We start from the raw sequence: 22,279 nt of genomic DNA on the forward strand, positions 1-22,279 counted from the left end.
GCTCAGGTAAAAGGAGCTCAAAGGGGTTTGCCTAATGTCATTCAACAACGGGGCCAGAGATGACCTAAATCAAAGTGCCTACTGCTTTGGTGTTTCTCGTGGCCTCCCCAGCCTTGCAACACTGTGTGGGTGGAGGCAGAGCCCGGTAGCCTCAGAAGACCTGGGTACTTTTCTACTCTGAGTCCTGTCTCAGGCAGAACACGGAAAACAAACCCCACACCTTTCAAGTTTGTGTCATAGACAGAAGGTGAGAGAAAAATCCCTGCGAAAGGCGTAAAGCACTATGCAAATAAGAGCTGGAAAAGGCAGTAGCATTGGGGTCCGGGGTCCTTTAGCTTCAGTCCTAGGAGTTGCTCCTGTCTCCTCCCACTTTGGAGACCGTGGAGTAGGAAGGAGGATTATACCGGGGGAGGAGTTCCGCCCTAGCTCCCTAGCCTGTGCCAGCACGCCGAGCCTTAGCGCCCACATAGAGCTCTGGTCTCCATCCTGTGTCCGGCCCCGGCAGTGCTTCCTAGTGCAAGCTCCAGGCTCCGCAAGACCCGCGGGCCTCCAGGATGCAGACACCGCACAAGGAGCACCTGTACAAGCTGCTGGTGATCGGTGACCTAGGTGTGGGCAAGACCAGCATCATCAAGCGCTATGTGCACCAAAACTTCTCCTCGCACTACCGGGCCACCATTGGTGTGGACTTCGCGCTGAAGGTGCTCCACTGGGACCCCGAGACGGTGGTGCGCCTGCAGCTCTGGGACATTGCAGGTGAGGGTGGAGTGGGGCAGTGAGGGGTTGGGGGTGGGGAGCGGGCGGCGAAGTTTCGGGGAATGGAGAGTGACTGTTCAGCTGATTTTCTGTCCCGGGACCCTGGAGTACAATCAAGCAGGAGATCCAGAGCGCTCCACTCTAGAAAACTTTGGCTTAATGGCTTGGTAACCTGATTTCAAAGAAATGAAAGTGTTTTCTTGCGTGCGTGTGTGTGTGTGTGTGTGTGTGTGTGTGTGTGTTTCTGTTGTTACTGTTGGAGTCCTCCCAACTCTAGTTGCAACTTATAGTAACTTCTCTGGCGCTCCCCATGCCTTGAGCTGGTTATTCCACTTTCCCCTGGGATTCTTGGGTGCAGAGCAGACTGTGACCCAGACTCACAAGGAGACTGCAGTCGTATTCTGCTTTCATTCTAGTCTTTTTATGGACGCAGGTAGCCCCGACTTGGCTCAGAGTGTCTCAGGTGGCTTTCAAGAGGGGAAGCCCTTAGGAAACTTAAGAAGGAACAGGATTGTCTCCTGTGAACTCTTTCTTGTTTGCCTATTTTCATTTCTTAGGAATTTAGTTTCTTCCATATTTCACTACTATCGTCTCACTGCTTATTGGTCTCTTCAGTCAGGAACGTTTGAGATGCTGAATTTGTATAAATCTAGAACGAACTATCTCTTCCCACAGCACTCCCTTCTCCATCTCTCTTCCATCTCCCTCTATTCCTGGCTCTCTCTTCTTCATAGTCTGTTTCAAAAAGAAGACTGTCTTTGTTTTTTAGAACAACATCTGTGTGTGTGTGTGTGTGTATACTTAAAACGAGTTTTTAACCTATTTTTTACAATTTTTTATTGTCTAATATTAACAACAACAACAACAACAACAACAACAACAACAACAAAAAACCTGAGACAGGGTCCCGTCATTTAACTCTCCAAACCTAGACTAAGCTGACCTTGAACTCAGAGATCTACTTGCCTCTGCCTCCCTAGAGGCAAGGGTTGGGGTTTTGATGATGTTAGTGTCATCTGCTTTAAGATTTCTTGATTTGATTGTGGTGTATTCTTTGAGAAATCTAAGATTATGAAACCAGAATTTGACTAACAACTTATACCAACGCCTAGGCACAATAAAAACTGAGGCAGACTGCACTTTATATTCAAGACTGGGTTCTACTTGGCCGCTTGTAACCTCGGCATTTCTAGCCTCTTATTCCAGGTGGTAACTCACCAGAACAGTAGTATTTTAAGCTGCAAATGGCCAGGCAGTGATAACTCAAGAATCCTCTTGCTTTGGAGTTTTAAACTCCAATGAGATTAAACTCAAACTCAGCAGGTTAATCAATGAATTCTAAACTCCACGATCCGATCCATTTCAAATAACACGACTTAATCTCTATTCATGATCTGTAGCACCCTGAACCTTGAACCTTGTGATAAGTTCTGGATTTAAAGTAAGCAATTCTCTTCTCAGAAGATATGTTCATTTCAGCTAGTGCACTTCACTGGAAACATTTTGCCATAACTTGAAATGAGCACCAAGAAGGAACATTCCTAAAAGGACTATGTACAGTCTTGAGACCCATGTGCTTCTGTAGCCATGAGCTTGCAGGTCTTATGATAAGGTAATAGTTAGTGTAGACAGGTTCATGGTTTGGAGTCTTTAGCAATTCTAGAGAAGCACGAGCTATTGGAGACTTGAAGAGCTAGACGACTTGTATCCACTAGAGTCTTTTGAGCTTTTCACCGTGAGCCTGTCCCCTCTGTTGTTGCATGTTTCAGTGTCTGAAATGTCTTACAGCTGCACCAAAGTTCTCAGAACCCCAGTTTAGAATAGCTTACTGTTTAAAAGATGTAGCTGTAGCTAGCATTATATAGCTAGCCCAGTTGTAGTCTAAGTAGCATTATGTCTCCAGCCTTGTTATGTCAGTGAGTTTTAGTTTCCTCTTCTAAACAGGAAGAACAGAAAGATGTAATGATTCTGTGCTTCTAGAATGAGATACCTCTAGGCCAGAATACCTCCTTCTGAATACTACTCTGTGATTATAAATAAATCCCCCATATCTTTGTTCAGCTTTAGCTATCTATAAACAGGGAGTGTGTTTTATTCCCCCAAATAAGAGAAGAATAATCAATGGGTAAAGGCATTTATGCTACACTCTAGGCACTCATGAAGTTACCACTGTTTGCACATCTATACATACTAAGCAAGAGGAACATGGCATACATATGGTGACTACATCCTAACAAGTTGCAATTCCTATACCACACATATATCTTCCCCTCAAATGTCAGTCCACGATCAGTTTTAGCCTCATGTATTTTGTATCATAAGGCAGCTTGAGTTCCAAGCTTGCTCTCAGAAGCAATTTAACCCCCAGACTTGGGAATCCTTTCCTAAGCTACAGTTTCAGACCAAAGTTTTGGTGAAGGCTGTAATCACAGAAGTCTGTGCACGTAGGAAATCCAAAGGATCTGAGGTCCATTCAGCAGACAGAGTGGCACTCACCCTCATGGTAATTCTCAGCTTACTTTCTTTGCTGACTTCAAGCTCAAAGGCCCTGAACTGCTGAGTTGGAGGTTGAAAGATGTTTGGGTAAAAGCAAGGTAATTGGCAGATAGGATAGTTGTAACATAATTGTTTCAAGTTGTATTAGAGACCACTGGGTTCTAAGGTGATATGAAATCCAACCTTCCCCTCTCCACTGAGATTCAAGTTAGGTTAAGTATGCCTTTGAGTGCCCTCAAGTCCCAGCATGCTGTCTTCCTTTTCTTAACTCTGGTTTGTATCTATAAAGAATGGGTAATAGTGAACTGAGCTTTGAGAATGTTCAAATTCTTTTCTTTTAACTTAAAAAATAAAACATGGTTTTATGTACATGGGTGTTTTGCCTGCATGTGTGTTTGTACACCACATGTGTGCAGTGTCCATGGAGGCAAGAAGGTGTTGCAGCCTCTGGAGTGAGATTTACAGAGTTGTGAGCTACCATGTGGGTGCTGGGAATCATACTCAGGTAGGTCTTCTGCAATTGCTGTCAAGGTGCCTAACTAAATTAGAGAGGTGAGCCACCTCTAATTTCTCCCATTTGTTTTTGTTTTGTTTTGGTTTGGTTTTGAGACAATATAGCCAGGCTACCCTTGAACTTACTATGGAGCCAAAGTTGATTTTAAAACTTCTAATCTTTTTTTTTCTGTGCTTCCCAAGTGCTGAGGTTACATGTGATCACCACCATATTCATCTCAGGCAATACTGTGGTCAAATCAAGGGCCTTGGGCATGTTAGGCAAGCACTTAACCCACTGAGTTTTATCTTTAGCCCTGACACTCTAAATGAGATGACAAGGACTTGCCCTGGCTCTACAGGATGTTAGCCTACTACAGAGTGGTTCTTGGCATACGTAGATCCTTTGTGTTTCATTTGGTACAATGATGTAAAGCTTGCTTTGTATGTGGGTTCCCATGATATTTAGCTTATATCACCTTGACTGCCCTGACTGATTCTGAAACTCCCAAGACATTAGGGGCTTGTGAAACAAGATGATGATTTCTCCAAAATTTACCCCATTTCTGAGAAAGTCGACTACATAGAAGAACCTGGGTCAGCTCTGTTCAGATGTTCTTGGTAGAGTCAAATGTATTAAGTTACTTTGCCCAGGATGAACCTGTTAACAGCCAAGCAGGATTGTACCTATTCTGTCTGATTTGAAATCATACTAGGTTCTGCAAGTCCACCAGCCTGTGAGTACCTGACAAAGAGTGAGTTCTCACTTTATCCTGTGGATAAAGCCCTCTCTCTTTCTTTGGTTGGTAGATAATTTTTGCTTTCTTCCTGCATTTTTTTTTCTTTTTTTAAAAATAATTTTTTTTTCATATAATACATCCTGATCACATTTTCCATCCATCTACTGCTCTAAGTTGTTCTCCAACTTTCCTGCCTTTTAGTTATTAGGCAATCCTTGTCCTCTTCCTACAATTTTTTGGATATTTATAGATACCACTATGGAGAAAATGGAAATAAATGAATTAAAAATTTTTGAACATTTGATCACTTATTGAGACATGAGTTTATATTCCTGTATACATCAACCAAAAAAAAAAGGGGGAGAAACAAAAAGTTTATACTTGAGACTTATTTTCTTACTACTCTCGAAACTAGATACAGACAGCAGCAGTTTGCCTCGTGAACACATTCAGAGACCGTGTAATTCTCTGTGGAGCTCCTGTGTACTTTGGGACACAGCTTCAGGAATTGAGACAATTACAGATGTAGTAGCTACCGTCCCTTAAGCACCTGTTACTATGGCTGTCCAAGGACATTTAATTTCCTAGTAAAATCGCTGGCTATACAGGAGTGTTAGAATTTAAAATATGGCTGTTGAGCAGGCCACTCCCTACCCTTTCTAACGGCTTTGTTCTACTTCTTCTTGTTTAATAGAGTATTTCCAACACATTCTAAATGTAATATGAATTATGTTTGATGAAAATATAATACTTGATATTGGTCAAGTCTTGAAATCTTCCTGGATCTCAGGTATTATAGAATAGAAATTATTTTATCTCCCTATGATATCACATTTGTAAGATGTTTTATTGGCCTCTCTAAGCTCTTATAGTTTTACCTTGCACTGCATGCAGCATAGGCAATACATGATAGTTTTTCTTATCTTTCTTAATTGTGAGTCTTTTGACATGTACAGTTACATATATATGTATATAACTGTACATACATACATACTTACATGCATACATACAAGTGAATCAATGAAATCTGACTGAGTCTGCTAATCATCACAAAACCCAACTCAATCAATATTCAAAACTGCTATGTAAAACATTTCATTTGCAGACACTTTGAAGAGTCTTTCTTCACCGGGGAAAATTTTTAGTGAAACAGTCTTCTATATGATAGCTGCCTCTCACAAGATACAGCATAGGAGAACAGCATTTCCATTTCTATGCAAAACTCAGCTATTCTGTCTTTATTCATTCACTTGGGTTACCATGGTAGACTGCTTTATAGTTTTCAAAGTGTTCTCATGATGTGGTCTCAACTGAAGGAAGGGTTTGGACTTGGCCATCTCCTCAGTATCCTCAGTATCTATGTCAATAGTAATTATCCTATGAATTTTATAAGTGTTAAGTATCTTGGCACTAGATCTAGATATATAGAAAAAGCTAACATTTGAAAACAAGTATGTCAAGTAAAACAAAATGCATTTTAAAAGGGTCTATCTCTGTGGGGAAATTTGTTGCCCCATTTTTATCCTGGCTAATTATAGGTTTTCAGATCACTATGTGGAATAACATGCTGGGTGCTTACAGCTAAATAGAGTTTATAGTAAGCAGAAGTGGAGAATTTTCAATGTTGTACAGAAAACATGGAGGAAGAAGTCAAGACCTTTTATAGAACCTTTGTTAAGTTTGCATTGGTTTAAAAATGTATGGGCATATGGAATATGACCCATCATCCAGGACCTGTTCTGACAGGAAAGTGGGCAGCAGTTTCATAAAATAATTCTAAGTGTTTTGAGGGAAAGAGGACTGCAAAGAACAGTTCTTACATGTGTGGTTGGATTCTATGTCAAGCCAGGGGAATCTGGATATTGAATTATATATGCTTGATTCTTGACCTCAAAATGGTTAACTTTTTTTTTTGTGTCATGATGACATGAAAGCATGCAAGCATGTCATAACAGTGAGTGACATGTATTGATAGAGGTAATTGCAAAATACTCTTGCAGATGGAGCAAAGTGGATCCTGTCCATGCCACACCCTTTTGCTGTTTGAGACTAAAAAAGCCTGAGAAAACTGGAGGAAGCCTGAATTAGCACAGCATTTCTTGTTCTCACACTTATCTCGCTTCTTTTGGGGAGTTATATTCCCTGATAGTGGCTCAGACTCTGACTCTAAAACCACCTGTAGGCTTGACACTGAACAGTTTCACCTTACAATTCCATCTTCCCGATGGTCATTTCCTCTACAATATTTTTGAACATTAGTTGTTTATTAAGTTTGTGTGTATTTGTGTGTGGGTGTACATGTGTGTACACAGTCACTTTGTTTAAACTACAGCTACCGCATATTGAGACTTTTAGGAGAGTAGTTGTCTTAAACTAGACTTACAGCTTTTTTCTTTTATGGCAATTCATTTCAGGAAGGGATACATCAAGACTTCCAAGCCCCTGTGAACACTTTTTATGTCTTTTTCTATGATCTAGAGGTACACTTTCCAGAAAGACAAGGTGACCTCATTATTTTAGAGGAAAATTTAGATACAATGCATCCATGGAAGAATCTTCTTTCTAGGTCATTATGCTTTAGTATAGCTTGGCAAAGTTCAAATTTAAGACTTGGTTTTTAAATTATTGTTTCACTATTTCTTTGGGATAATGGTTCTGAATTTGCACTCTGTTTTTTTTTTTTTTTCTTCTGATTTCCCAGTCCTAGATCAAGAAATGGCTCTTTTCCACTTTGTAAAGTAATAATATTTTTCTTTTTGAATAACTATGACTTGCTCACCACCCATTTGAATCTTGGTGGCAGCCTCTTTATGTCCTCAGATTGAAATTTACAGCAGCCCAATCCTCACATAAGATCCACATCTATTTTGATTTCTTCAGTTTGACCTCTTGCTACCAAACAGCACCAGTTTTAGAGTTAAAAACTAGACTTTTCACTATGAATTTCAAGTGAAATTCAAGGCTTTGCATGATCAGGCCTCTGTTACTCATCAGCTTTATCATCCACACATGGCATTAGACTGTGCAGGCATCTCACAATGTCCCGTTTACTTACCTTTCCTGCAATGCAATAGCTCACACAATTGCCCCTGTATCAATGTCCTCTGTTTTACTTTGACAACTTCTACTTATCCTGTATCATTCCATTTATTCAACTTGTTGACTTCACGTGAAGATAGGAGGAGATACTATTTCAAAAATCACAGATTAGTCTGTATTTTCTCTAGATAATAATGATTTTCTTCTATGCAAGAGTGGTACGTTCATCGAAACTGTATCCCATGGTCCTAAAATAGTACTTAGCACATGTATAATAAAACATTTCTAATCAAATATTGTATCATTAATTTGGTTCCAAGACAGATTGATTTTCAATTTTATTGATAAAATAAAAGAGTTACTGATTCAAATGTGATTGTAGTTGAAGGACCAGAATTTCACTTCTTAACATATGTATAAAAATATAAAGTATTTTTTAAATTAGAAAATATGATTATCAAATACCTTCAGGAGGTATTCTAGTATTTTTAACATAAAAACTTGAGAATAAGCTTAAATATGATTTTAAAAGCTATGATTTCTCATTTATCAAATCTCTATAATTTGGAGTAAAATGTCAGTTGTTTAAAGGTCAAGTGGAAAAATATGTTCTTTGGAATTTTCAGTATGTTAAATGGAGTAATAACTTATGAAAAGTAATTTTATATAGTTACATCATCTTGTACCTCATCCAAATCTTTCCAGTCCTTTCAGAGATAAAGGGATTAATGATTTGGAAGAATAGCATTGGAGTCTTAGGTCCACAGAAATTACTAATGATAGAACTAATTCCATGTTTATTATTGATGAGGTCTGAAGAATTAAAATCTTTTTAAAAGTAGTTAGCTTGTGTTATCTTAATCACTGAGGTTCGAATATGATAGAACTGGGTAGGTAAGAAGGATCTACAGTTCAGTTGCTAAAAGTATATATATTTTGTACCTCTAGGGATTGAACTCAAAACCTTGTGAAGGTTAAGGCAAGGGATATAGCACAGAGCTATATCCTCAGGCACTTTAACAATGATATTAAAAGGAAAACCATCCCAATGATCATAGATGGTAATATTTACATTTCAGTCATTTTAACACCTTGGCATTCCCTGTTTGGTCTCATGTTTATTGTCTCTACTCCTTTCTGTCTAGCCTGCAAGATCCATGAGACCTTTCTGTGGTTCCACATATCATAGTGCTAATATTTGACTCATTTGAAAAACAACTGCCCTATGGAAATCCCCCAGTTGTTTCTGTCAGTTGTAGCTTCTCCATCCTTTGAGTCCCATGTGATATTTTCTTTTAACTCCCCCATAATACTTGGTGACAACTCTTGTACTAAAGTGAGCTTATCCCTATGTAGATATACTGTGCAAGTTTCAGAAGCCTCTGCCATGAGTTATTTGGTATGTATTTTAATTAGGTGGTTGTGGTCAGCAAAGAAGTAGAGAAAGTGAGAATGGTACTTAAGAGGGTGTCCTGGTTAAGTTTCCACTTGTAATAAAATGTTCTAACAAGGCAATGTAAGAAATCAAGGGGTTTATTTTAGCTCACAATTCATCACAGAAGGGAAGTCAAGGCAGCAGGAGCCCAAAGCATCATGTTCATATTCAGAAAGCAGAGAACAACAGGTGCACGCATGTTAGTGCTCAGCTTGCTTTCTCCATTTATACAGTTCAGGTTCCTCTGCCTCAGTAAAGGCCTCATACTCAGTTATCATGGGTCTTTCCTCATCGTTTAAAGACATCAATATAATCTCCCATAGGTGTTCACAGGGGCCCATTTCCTACTTGCTTCTAGAGTCTGTGATCTCAGATGAGAGCTAAGAAAAGGTCTAATTTTGGAAGGAAGAGCTTATGAATTTAAAAAGACTGGATGTCCTTTCATTCAGTCTCTGCTCCACATTTTATCTCTGTATTTGCTTCCATGAGTATTTTGTTCCTCTTTCTAAGAAGAACCAAAGCACTTACATTTTGGTCTTCCTTCTTGAGCTTCATGTGATCTATGAGTTGTATCTTGGGCATTCCAAGCATTTGGGTTAATATCCACTTATGTAAACCACCAACCAAAGTGTACACCCATAGCTCCCGCCGCATATGTAGCAGAAGATGGCTTTGTTAGGCATCAATGGAAGGAGAGGCCCTTGGTCCTGTGAAGGCTCTATGCCCCTGTGTAAGGGAATTCAAGGGTGGGAAGGTGGGAGTGGGTGGGTGGGGGAGCACCCTCATAGAAGCAGGGGAGGGGCGACGGGATAGAGGGTAACATTTGAAAAGTGAATAAAGAAAATATCCAATAAAAAAAAGAAAAAGAAAAAAAAAAAGAAGACTAGATAGTTTGAAGTGTTTGATTATCGTTTTTCCTTATCTCTGCAATTTTTGTAGTTTGTATTTTCCTGATGCACTGTTTAGCCTTGTTCCCTATATTTATATTCAAATTTAACTTTTAATTAGTTTACCAGTGTTGCATAAAATTGCTCTCCCAAGAAGAATGATGGATTTTCTTCCTTACTTCCTCATTCTAATGCAGACCAAGTATTTATAGTGTGAGGGGGATTCCAAAAGATTTCTCTCTAATGCATAGGGGAAGTTCAAAATAAATTGATTCAAAGTCCTTGTTGAGAAACTTGTTTTCTCTCACAATATAATGTGTTATTAACAGCTCTATTTATTGAGGGTCAGGCACATTATAGGAGTATGCACCATTAGCTTTATTGCTCACAATGAGCTTATCTGGACACTTACTACATAGAGACAAGAAAACTATACTTATTTAAGCTATAAAAATGAGAAGCAGGTAAAACTTCTTGGACAGGCATACAAATAAGGAGTTCTGCTGAGTTATGATTTATCTGACCACTACTATTTTCTAACCAGTCTATTCTAATGCTTTCCAATATATGATAAAATAAAGCAATAGTTTTGCAGCTCATAGATTGTTTAAGGCTCATCTACTAAGAAAGCTAAATTCTTTATTCTCATCATCAGTGAAAGCTTATGATTAGCAGAGCTTAATATAACCCATCTTTATATATGACTTTTAGGCCAGAATACTATAGTACCTGAGGGGCAGAAGTATATTCTCATTTGTGAAAGAAAGCTAAGAATAGCCATGTGATTTCCAAATACTAAGTAACTATCGTGGTGATAGGAGGGTTGCTTTCTGTGTCATTGTATGTATGTATCTATGTTTTGATGTAAATAAAAAAGAGGAGCTTCTAGAGGGTTATGCAGAAAATCTCAAACTCTTAATTGATTAGATTCTTAGTGTCAAAATAATTTTTTTATTATGCTCTCTAGACAAAGGAAATATCTAAAAAGTCTGTTCTTTAAGAAGGTTAACACCAGGTGACTTAATAAGCATATATTTTTGAGTAACTCAGTTTGTAGAGTGCTTGCCTATCCACGTAAAGTTCTAGGTTTGCTCTTCAGCACAGTATGAAACCAGACATGGTGATCTTTGTCAATAATCTCAGCACTGTGGAGGCAGAAGGATCAAATCTCATCTAAGGTCATTCTGGGCTATGTAGCAAGTTCAAGGAAAGCCTGGAGTACATGTGGTTTTGTTATACACATAAAAACCTATCTTCTAGCAAATAATAATTCATTTAAAAATACATAGCGCACCTACAAAAGATTTTATAAACTACAATTTAGAAATCTGTGTGCTTTTGCTTATGGAATGACCTCTTAACTTGTTGAGAAAAACTTGCCCCACTTTCCTCATTTCCTGTCTGCACTGATTTGTCACACAATCCTTGTTTTCTATGACAGAAATTTCCAAAATTGAACAACCCCAATTGGTCTGATATCTTCTTGACCAAAAATACTACTGTGTTTGCCTTGGATTTTAAAATATCACATGAATTTCCTGGAGGCATATTAGAGCATTTCTGGCACATGTTTTGGGGAATTAGTACTCTAAAGGAATCTAGAAATATTTCAAGAATCAAGATAGGAAATAAGAGGGTATTTTTGTATGATATGTATTATAGTGTCTTTAAAGGTTACTTGGGACTACTATTTCAAATGCCAAATAGTTCAAAGGTTGCTTTTCTTTGGATGTATTGGGCTAATTATTTAGTGGATGTATTTTAGGTTGGTTATTTGTTTATTTTAGAGCAACAATGTCTTTAATTAAAATTATTGCTGTTTTGAAAGGAATCATAAGATTTTTAAATTTCAGCCAGGGAAGGCAATGCATACCTGTGTTCTCAACAGTTGGAATGTGAAACAGGAGGGTCACAAGTCGAAAACTAGCTTGGGTTACATAGTAAATTATTTCATGGAAACATATTTTCTTGAAGATTTTAGCTTAGTTAAATATATCACAGATAGCTTGTTTATTCTTGATGGATAAATCCAAGAAATGATAACTCCCATGAGTATGAAATAAGAGCCATTGCTTATGGTGGATCTAAAATGATGGAAAGAGCCTGTGTAGTTCTGAAATATAGGTGGGTTGAGATGTTAATGAGCAGTTTAGAAGAAGTAGGAAGTAAATACATAGGATCTGTGATTCTGCTTTATTCAGTCGACTTCTTTCCTTGCAGGGGTTCCTTGCCACAAATATGAATCAGAATAGTCACTTCATTATATGAACTCCCTGTATTGCTAGTTTCATTCTGTTATGTAAGTCCATTAGGAGCACACACTAAGAGCCTCTTAGAATCCACGTGTTATGCAGACATGAGTACTGTGATTGAGTAATTGGATAGGTAGCTTGAGGAATCTACAATGTCACTGGAAACACTGCAGAGGGGTACAGAACATGAAAAATGCTACAAGTAGGTGCTAAGTTAAATAACCAAGAGGGTGATATAGTGAGTCATTCCTGTGGAAACTTAGAAAAGAAAGGAATGATTTCAAAGCAAAAGAGGCATATTCTAGTCATAATTATGGTTAAAAAGAAGGCATACTTATTAAAATGGTTATGAATGAAAAACATACAGTTAAAATGGTGTTTTTCTTGTAAATGAATATTTGAAGGAAGTAGTCTCAGCACAATTTTCTGTTTAATAGTGAGAGGTTTAGTATCGATTAGTTCAAAAGTGTTCACAAGTGAACAATAGATGGTCATGAAATATTAATATGAGTTCTGTATTTCTAAGTGTTCAGAATCTTTAAGGTATTCCACTATGTGAATATTTATGATATAGCTTCCTTTCTGTTATAACTGAAGGAGCTAATTTAAATACTTTGAAACCTGGTATGGATCACAACACATATTAGTAGTTCAACTTCTAATTATGTACCTCAGCTCCAGGCTCTAGGTACAGTACTCTCTATACATGTTGATATTGAGACATAGGGCCATGGAAAGTGAATTTGGGTAGTATATAGAAAAGAAAATAGGTTAACTCTACAGTCCTGACCTTCTCCTGGAATTTCTGGCCATACACTCAACTATCTACGTAACATATTTATCAATAGAAATCTAATATCAACTGTAACATGTTAGAATCCTGACTTAACTTTCTGCATCAAGTGTCACACATCAAACCTAATGAAATCATCTTTGTCCTAGCTACTGATAAAGTCCTGTTTTCTTTGAGGCTTTCGAAGTCACGCTTGAATCATCCCTTTCTGTACAATTATGTGCTGTCTCTGTCTCCAGTTGTATCCAGGAAACAAACAATCTTCACAACTACTACTTTAATTCAAATAATAATCGCTTGCCATTTATTGCAATGCCTTCTTAACTGGTATCTCCAGTCCTATTCTGACTCCCACAAATCATCTCTCAATGTACCTGCCTTGGTAATCCATAACTTCTCACGTGTTTGCAGTCCTTTAGTGTTTACATCTCTTGCCCAACATTAAAGACAATATCAATACAATGCCACCAAACTGTGTATACTCTAGACTTTCTAGTCTCTGTTTTACCTCAGTCTACTCTGACCTGTGTTCAGGCTTTGGTTTCTCACTTAACCCATGTACTATTTCCTCAAAGAACTGACAGACTGATTTGTGCCTCATTATCATTGTGCCAGGCATTCCCTGTGTTCAAACCTACAAAATATTCACACAGTTTAATCCTTTAATTTTCTGATTTTTTCTCAAATGATGTCCTTTTACTGGAGGATTCTGTATCTAATCTTTTAAAGTCTGTCCCCACTCTCAGAATACATTTCCCCCCTCATTTCCTGCTTTATTTTTCTCTATAACATTTTAAAAGAAACAAATAAGATTCTTTCCATTTTGCTTTCTTTTAAACATTTATTGTTTATCTCTCACCATACAACGTAATCACCATAAAACTGAAAAAAAAAATCATAGTAGCCGGACCTATTCTTAGAAAATGATCAGCATTAAGATTTTTTGTTGGTTTGTTGTTACATGATGAGATAAGATGGTTTACTTCGGTCCAAGTATAATGACAGTGACAAATACAACAGGCAAGATAGAAACATTGACGACTTAGTAAGCCTGCACTTGTCTATTGGGAAGGAGCCAAGGGATTAGAGTTGTCATGTAGCTTTTCTGTCACTGTGACAAACATCTGAGGGGAAAAAACTTAATGAAATAAGGATTATTTTGAGCATCTCATCACACCTCAGAAAGAGAGATAAGGAAAGGAAAAGATACAGACACACACAGACACACATACACACATACACACACCCTATCTGTCTGTTTGTCTGTCTGTCTGTCTGTCTGTCTGTCTATCTATCATCTATCTTTCCTTCAACACTGTTCCATTCCTGTGAAGAAACACCATGATTAAGGTAACTCATGAAAGAAAACATTTGACTGGGGGCTTGCTTAGTTTCAGCGGCTTAGTCCATTATCAACATGGCAGAGAGCATGGTGGCAGGCAGGAATGGTACTGGAGAAAGTATCTAAGAGTTCTACGTCCTGCTCTACAACAAGATAGATACTGGTCAAGGCATGAGGCTTTGAAACATCCAGCCCAGTCCTAGTGATAAACTGTCTATAGCAAGGCTACACCTACTCCAATAATGCCACACTTAAGAATCCTTCTCAAGTGGTGCTACTGCCTGGTAACTGAGCCTTCAAATATATGAAACTATGGGGGACATTTTTATTACATAGTGGGATATATATACATACACATATACATCATATACACATACATATACATCATATATATATATATGATGTATATATACATATACATCATATATATATATATATATATATATATATATATATATCTGGACAAGGGGCAGAGAAAGAGAGGGAGAAAGAGAGAGACAGACAGAGGGAGAGGGAAAGGGAGAGGGAGAGGGAAAAGAGGGAAAGAGAGAGAGGAGGAGGGAGAGAGACCTTTACAGGGAAGGTTACCTATTTCTTGTAGCCAGATACCATCTCTACGTAGTGTGACATCACCATGGATATATGAAACAAACATCTTCATAACCCATTCCTCTTAACTAGGGTAAACCTTAAGGTTTTTGTTCTTGAGCTTTTTGGGGGAGACATTTTCTATCTATAGTTTCTCTTTATTTCATATATAAACCTTAGTGAACTTTCACTGTTCGTAGCTGGTCATGGGAGTGATAGAAATTTGGTCATGGTTGTAGATCAGATGGTAATGTTTCAGGGGTGATGAGAAAAGGTTGGTATTAAATATAATGTATGTTTAGATAATGAAAAATAGTGAATAATAAACACCCCTTTTTCCACTGGCATATCAGGGCAAAATAATAAAGAGTGAAAAGATAAAAATCTACCACTAGATGATCATCACAGCTCCTAAAAACAAGAAATTTATAGACACCTATCATAGCATATGTGGGTTTCTCTAAGCCTTTAGGACAAGCGTATTTTATTAACAGCTCAGCATTCCTTTCACCACAGCAGGAACCACAGCAGGAACAGTATGACTTGACTAGTTTTCTCTGAGAACATTGTGAAAGAAATATATTTACAATTGATTTTATATTGGCTTTCTGCCTTTCATATACTAGTCCTATAAATACAGAGAAAATATTTATGGCTCTTTTAGATCTTATGATCAGGCCATAACCCTCAAACATGAACTACTTGTAGTAAAGTCATTATACCATTTCTTAAGGATGAGAATGGCTACAGAAAATATAGCACTGTAGTCTGAAATTCATTGTAACAGATGTGTAAATGATCTTTTTAGAATAATGTTGCTTTTTTTCTCTAATGAATACCTATTAATCATTTACTAGAAATGAGAGCTGACTATAGAGTAAGTATGCCAACATGCATCAGTGGCTTCTGAATATAAACTGTATTGTAGAAAAAAATTGAAAGTTTAAGCTTAGTTTATTTTCATCATAGTATCTGGAGCCGCCAGTTTATTTATTTATTGATAAATAGTTCTTAAGCTTTACAACTTAGAACTGTAACTAACCTATTATCTGATATTTCAGTGCCATGAGAGAGGTTGCAGCATGAATACATTCCATGATAAGTGGTCATTATGTAGGATAAAGACAATGGTGTGGGTCTGATGAGATGGTTCAAAGGGTCAGAGTGTTTGCTATGCAAACAGGAAGACCCAAGTTCAAATGCCTAGAGCTCATAGAACAGCTGCCTAAGGCCTTCTTGGGAGATGAAGTTTCCAATATGACTGAGCCATAGAGCATTTTGAAGGAAGTGAGACAAAGTGAGGAGTGAAGGAAGTGAGATTGTAAAGGAAGTTAGAGACAAAGATATACAGTATTATGTATAGTGTTAATAAAATATTGTTTCTTAAGTATACATGAGTAATGAACAACTTAAAAACGCAGAATAAGGGCAGGAATTACCTTGTGTAAGTAGATCCTAATAACATTGGAATTATAAGATAGGGACATACATTAATGTCACCTGTAGAGTGGTTTTAAATGGAGATTTATGGACTCCATGCAAAGCCAAAACAGTATGTCTCTAAAGAGAGTAGAGCAGGACTAGGTATTCCATAAAAATGTCAGGCCTGTTTGTTTGTTTTTTTATTGGTATTTCAAAAAAGGGTTCTCTGTGTAGCCTTGGCTATCCTGTAACTCACTGTATAGATTAGGCTGGTTTCAAACTCACAGAGATGTGCCTGCCTCTGCCTCCTGAGTGTTATGATTTAAGGCGTGTACCATCACCACCTGACTTTTTCAAATTTCTTAAAAATGTTATCAGGTTGAGGTAACTGGAAGATTTGTATTGATTCAGTTCTACTCATACTTATATTTATATAGAGAGAAAGTGATGAGAGGCAGTAAGGGACCTGCCAAGGGGTCCAGGTGATAAGGCTTTAGCAAGCAGTGGCAATTTTGACGGATAGAAGGTGGCAGAGTTAAGAGGTACTTCAAGTCGTGGAACTGGGGATGGGTATTTGGCAGGGACCATTTGTATGGAGAATACAGTTCATTCTACGTAGATGTGTCAATGATGCTATGAATCAGATTGGCAAACATAGGATGGGTAGGAGGTGAACGATTTGGGCATCAGCTGTATCAGTTTTCTACTTGCTGTGATGAAACAAAGCAACTTCAGTGTAGGTTTATTTGCATCTACTTCTATGAGATATAGTTCCTAGTGGCATCTATAGTGGCAGGAGTTGGCTGGTTGCACAGCAGCACACTCAAGGAAACAGGAAAGAGTAAAGGGTAGTACTCAGGTCACTGTTTTCTTTTTCTGTCTAGACCAGGACCCTAGCTCATGTTAATGTGTTGCCCTCAGTTAAGGCTGATCTTCCCTCACAGATCTTCCCTCACAGGCAAGCCCAGATAATTAATTTTATTAATTTAATTATATTGACCATTACACCTGCCAGATTCCCAGAAACAACATTGAATGAGGAAACTGAGACCCTTCATGATGAATCTGAAGTCACAAACTAGTGGGCTAGCGTCAGTTGGCTAAAAGTATCTGCTCAGTATTCACCTGTCTCTTGCACTGATTCTGTTAAGCCCTCCTCATCTGCAAAGTATCTATAAGAATGGGAAGAGCAGTTTTATTCAGATGGAATGCATTAACATAGACTTAGCACCCAGAAGTCAGATTTGCTCTACTATGTTAAAAGCATAATAAAAATATGATGTAGGTTCTATAAACAGAGTTTGGCATCAGAGTTTAAGACAAAACACTATTACAGGTACTTTCACAGAGACAAAAAAAAGTGACCAAAATCCTATTACCTCTAATTCTGTCTACTAGTGATTGGGATTTTTATGTTATGAGCTTCAAACCTTTATTTACAGTAAATCATAAAATTATATCAATCAGAAGAAAATTAGGTAGACATCACTTTTCATCAAGTAAAATACTGAAAATGCAAAGTCGTTAGGAAAACGCATTCCAACATAACCTCAAAACCACTATAGATAAATTTAGAATACAAGATGCTGTGCTGAATGTTTTGTAGATTATAACCTTCTATGCTTCTGCCATAGACTTTATACCTGTTTAGGAGACTCAGGCATAAAACAGCTGGGTTGTTCTTAGTGAGAGTACTAGGGTTCCGACTGTTACAGTTAACTTTAGCTGTGAGCGTGACATCAGCCTAGAGTTACCTGGGAACCCCAACAGCTGATTGATGGAGGCAGGCGTAGCCTACTGTGGGCAGTACTGGAGCAAGTGGGCCCAGACCATTTAAGAAAACATAGCTGACAAAACATTAATGCAAGTCAGTAAGCAATATTTCTCAGTCATCTCTGCTTTAGTGACCTTGACTTTATTTTCTGTCTTGACTTCCCTTCATGATGAACCCATAAACCAAACTTTTCTCTCTAGGTTGATTTGCTTCTCTCTGTTTGATCACAACCACAGAAGACAAACAAGAACATGGATCATTAAGTGAAAATACCATGAAATACATATTATGGCTGTAACATTTGCATATATTTTTATCTATGCTTGGGACACCAAGAAAACCATTACAGGGCATTAGAAAACAGAGCCCAAGTTTGACTAAATCGTAAAAAGAGAGCAACTTGGAGGCCTTATCTACTATCACCCTTATCAATGTCATTAGCACCACAGAAAAATGAGATGTAGGGACAGAAACGTTTGTTTGAGGCTACCTTGATTTGTGAAAGATCACAGGTGATAAAATTAAGACTCATGTTTTCTGACTCCTCAAATAAATGTGCTTATAATTTCACATCCCTCAAAGCTGGAAGCTGAGTTATGATCCATATCCATACTTTGCCAGAGTATGTTTAGAGGCTCTAAGACAGGTAAGTGGTGCCCCACCTGGTGAACTTGGTCATTTTAAGTAGAAAAATCAAGTATGACTCCTGGACCTTCTCATGGGCAAAACCCTCCATATTAGTGGCACAGAGTTAAATAGCTGTCTAATAAATGTGTGTTCAGTGAGTATTGCACTGCCAGAGATAGTTTTTGAATCATAACCTTTGTTTTAAAATACATTTATTTAGGATATAGACTGTACAGGTTTCTACCCGTAAGTGGGCATTTGCTGAGAATCACACGATTTTCACTTTTAACAAGAACTAGCAAATAAGGCTGTCAGCTGATGGAGGAAGGATAAGATGTGAGAACCAGAAATTCTCTGGTCTTCCTGTGACCCCTTTCTGGAATGTCAAAAACACAAACTTTCCCAGTGGGTTGGCCCAGTGACCTCCATTTACAAAGGTCTTTTCTTTCTAGAAACATACTGCTTTCTCCTTGTTTCTGATTCATTCACTCACTCACATTCTTTTTCAATCCCTGTCAGGATATAAGACCATATATTGCTTTTTGCATAGTCTGAAGATGATCCTCGGCAATATGTTAAATGTAAAATCTTCATTTTGGGGAGCCATCTACATTGCAAAACTCTTGACAAGCAGATTATTGAATAACCCATGACTGCCCTTCAACTGGTTTGCTCTCTAGAGAGATCATAAGACATCTTTAACAAGCCTAGAGGCCCTCCAAGTTCTGAATGACACAGAGGGCTATTTTCCCCATTTGTCCTGAAATGTCATGCTCCACCCTGAATGGAATCAAAGGAGATCATTATTTGTTTAAGGCATTAAAAAATGAAAACGGGGGGGGAGGTCTTCTGGGAAAAAGCAAAGTTCATCCATGGGTTGTGGGTCATATGAAGACTGTTTTACCCTTCTCCTTCATTGACTTAATTACTATGGGAAACATTTTTAAGTTTCTATGGTGCAACCTATGTAAGAAATATTGGCTTGTCATGTGCTGATCTTGACGAAATGCTGCTTCCCCACACATTCCTGAGGAGAGGCTCAGATACTGAGGCAAAAGCCATCAAATTCCATCCCTTCCAAAGGCATATTTCGGAAACTGTCTTTTCTGTGATACCAATGAGAAAATAACCTAAAATAACCTACTAAACATTCATTACTTTTTATGAAAATTTACCAGCAGAAAACATTGTGTCCTAAGTTTATTTAAAGTATAGAGTTATGTTGACATGAATTTTTCTAAATGCATTGCATTTTCAGTGTTTTATTTTCCTATGAAAAGATTCTGATTAATATAATTTTATAATTCCATGTAAATAAAGATTTGTGGCTCATGAAATAAAAATCCATCCTTCATTAGTTCGTGCCTCCAGCAATCATTAGTAGACAGAATGAGAGGTAATAGGATTTTGTTCATGCTCTATCTCTGCTGAAGTACCTGTAATAGTGGTTTGTCTTAAACTCTGACCCCAAATTCTATTTTTAGTACTTACATCATATTTCTATTATATTTTTGACATAGTAAAGCAAATTTGACTGCTGGGTGCTTAGTCTATGTTAATGCATTCCATCTGCATAAAACTGGTCTCCTATTCTTCTAAACACTTTCCAGATGAGGAAGGCTTAATTGAGAAAGTCTAAGAAATTTGCCAATACTCATTTGGAAGATTTTCAGAGTCAAACTGATTCCAGCTGACTGCAACAAATTGCCAAACCAATCCTTATTCTTTAACAGAAAATGGCTTTCTGTAGTATCAGAGATGTTTTTCTGCTAATAGATTGTAGAATACTTAATGAAGAGACTGGCTCACTGTTGTATTGTCAGGAAATACACCACAGACTGCTACAGATTCTATACATGTCCAGTGAGTATCTGTAAAATTGGATTGAGTTGGCTGCTTCTGGAACATAAATCTGCAGTCAAGATATCACATGCATGTAGTGTAGAAGCTGAAAGCACTTGATGTTAGTGAATAAACATAGCTTTGGACTCAGACAGCTGAGGTTTAGATTCTGACTTTGCACGCTTGCCATCTGTTTAATTTGATAAGGCTACAGACATTCCAAGTCTCAATTTTCTTATTTTATATTGTGCATAACGACTAGAAATGTAGCCCTTTGGTAGAGGGCTTACTTAGCACTCCTGAGACTCTGGATGTGATCTTAATCTCCATGATACCAGTAATGATAAGAAACAAAACAGTGGGGATAATAGTTATTCTGTAATTGTCATGTATGTAAATCATATTATTGAGGGGGAGTAAACATACAGAGTATGCTAACTTCTATTGCCCTTAATGGAAGTATATTTTGGATGTACCTTTATCATGCTACATACTTTATTTGTTAATCTGTCTTTCCATTAGAATATAAACTCTGGAGAGTAAGGATTTGCATAACAACATCATTTTGTACCAAGTGTTCAGAGATCAATACAATGACCTGTGTTTGTTTAAATATTCTGTATTGACATCATATAATGTGGCAGTCATTAGATATATGTGGGTATTTTTTAAATTAGCAATTTTTAAAAACAAATAGTACATAAAGTAATGGATTTTATTAGTGCTTATTAGTTGAATGTTGTTTTTAATCTATTAGTCTGCTTTTTTCAGTAGATGAGTTGTCTTTGCATTTTCGATTGTTACTGAGAGGTATTTGATTTTCCCATGACTTATTTATTTATTTTTTTGGTTATTGCTTCTTCTTTTTCCTGTTCATTTTGGGGATTTTTGATTTCCAGTGTTGAATATGATCAATCCCTTACCAATTCTCAATCTTTTATCAAACCCTGAAATAAATTGTATTATTTCTTGTGTGTTCACTGATGAGTTTGTTTTTCTTCTTTCACTGTGTAGTTTCCCATTTTAATATCTTTTGCAATGTTGGCCTGATTGTCATAATTGCCTTATTTTTTTGTTTATTATAAGATGTTCTTAAATTTTATGTCAATTTTAAGAGACAACTTTCTGTGTATGGTATCTTTGATAATTTCTTTTTTCTTTGAGGGATTAAAGCATAGCATTTGATGCTAATATGGCTCTTGCTCTTAGTAATTCAAACATTATTGTAAAGCACTTACAAATAAAAAACAATACCCTCTGAGATTAGTCAGACCTAAAAGCTGTGTGTCTCAATGAATTTCTGTGTAATTAAAATATACAGAGCTTGGAACTTCACACTGGATTTTAAGATTGTTGATTTGAAAACTGATGGTATTCTGATAATACTCATCTATGTAATAATTTGATATTTTTAACTTAAAGCTTTTGATGTTATTTTGTTTGTTTGTACCTTTGGCATTTTAATATGTTGTGGTGGATTCTTCTTTAGTCATGAGTATTTGGGAATTTTAAAAGCCTCCTGCATTTATACATTTTTTAAAAAAAAAATTGTTAATCATAGGCTTTATAAGTTTGGAATTGTTCAATCAGAGGTGTAACCCACTAACCAACCTAGATATAACAAATCTTTGACTGGTGGAGATACATGAATATCTGCCTCCCTGTCTCCCCCCTCTTTCTCTCTTTCATCACCTAGCTTCTCCTCTCTTTCTTCTTCTCCTCTTCTTACTCCTTTTCTTCCTCTCAGTACTCCTCCTACCTTAGCTCCTCCTACACATCACCCTTCCTATTAAA

At 37.3% G+C, this 22,279-nt stretch overlaps 1 protein-coding gene across 2 annotated transcripts in view; it reads left to right on the forward strand.

Moving 5' to 3' along the window:
* The first annotated feature begins 236 nt into the window (after window positions 1–236).
* Window positions 237–22,279, forward strand: part of Rab38 (RAB38, member RAS oncogene family) — a 90,842-nt gene continuing 68,799 nt past the window's right edge. Inside the window, exon 1 of one of the 2 annotated variants that reach the window (XM_076937550.1) lies at window positions 237–756. In XM_076937550.1, coding sequence (XP_076793665.1) covers window positions 555–756 — 202 coding nt within the window. In that variant the 5' untranslated portion in view covers window positions 237–554. The remainder of the gene's footprint in view (window positions 757–22,279) is intronic. The other variant, XM_034489998.2, reaches the window with a different exon arrangement.

Source organism: Arvicanthis niloticus, chromosome 1, assembly GCF_011762505.2.
Source record: "Arvicanthis niloticus isolate mArvNil1 chromosome 1, mArvNil1.pat.X, whole genome shotgun sequence".
NCBI classification, from domain to species: domain Eukaryota; kingdom Metazoa; phylum Chordata; class Mammalia; order Rodentia; family Muridae; genus Arvicanthis; species Arvicanthis niloticus.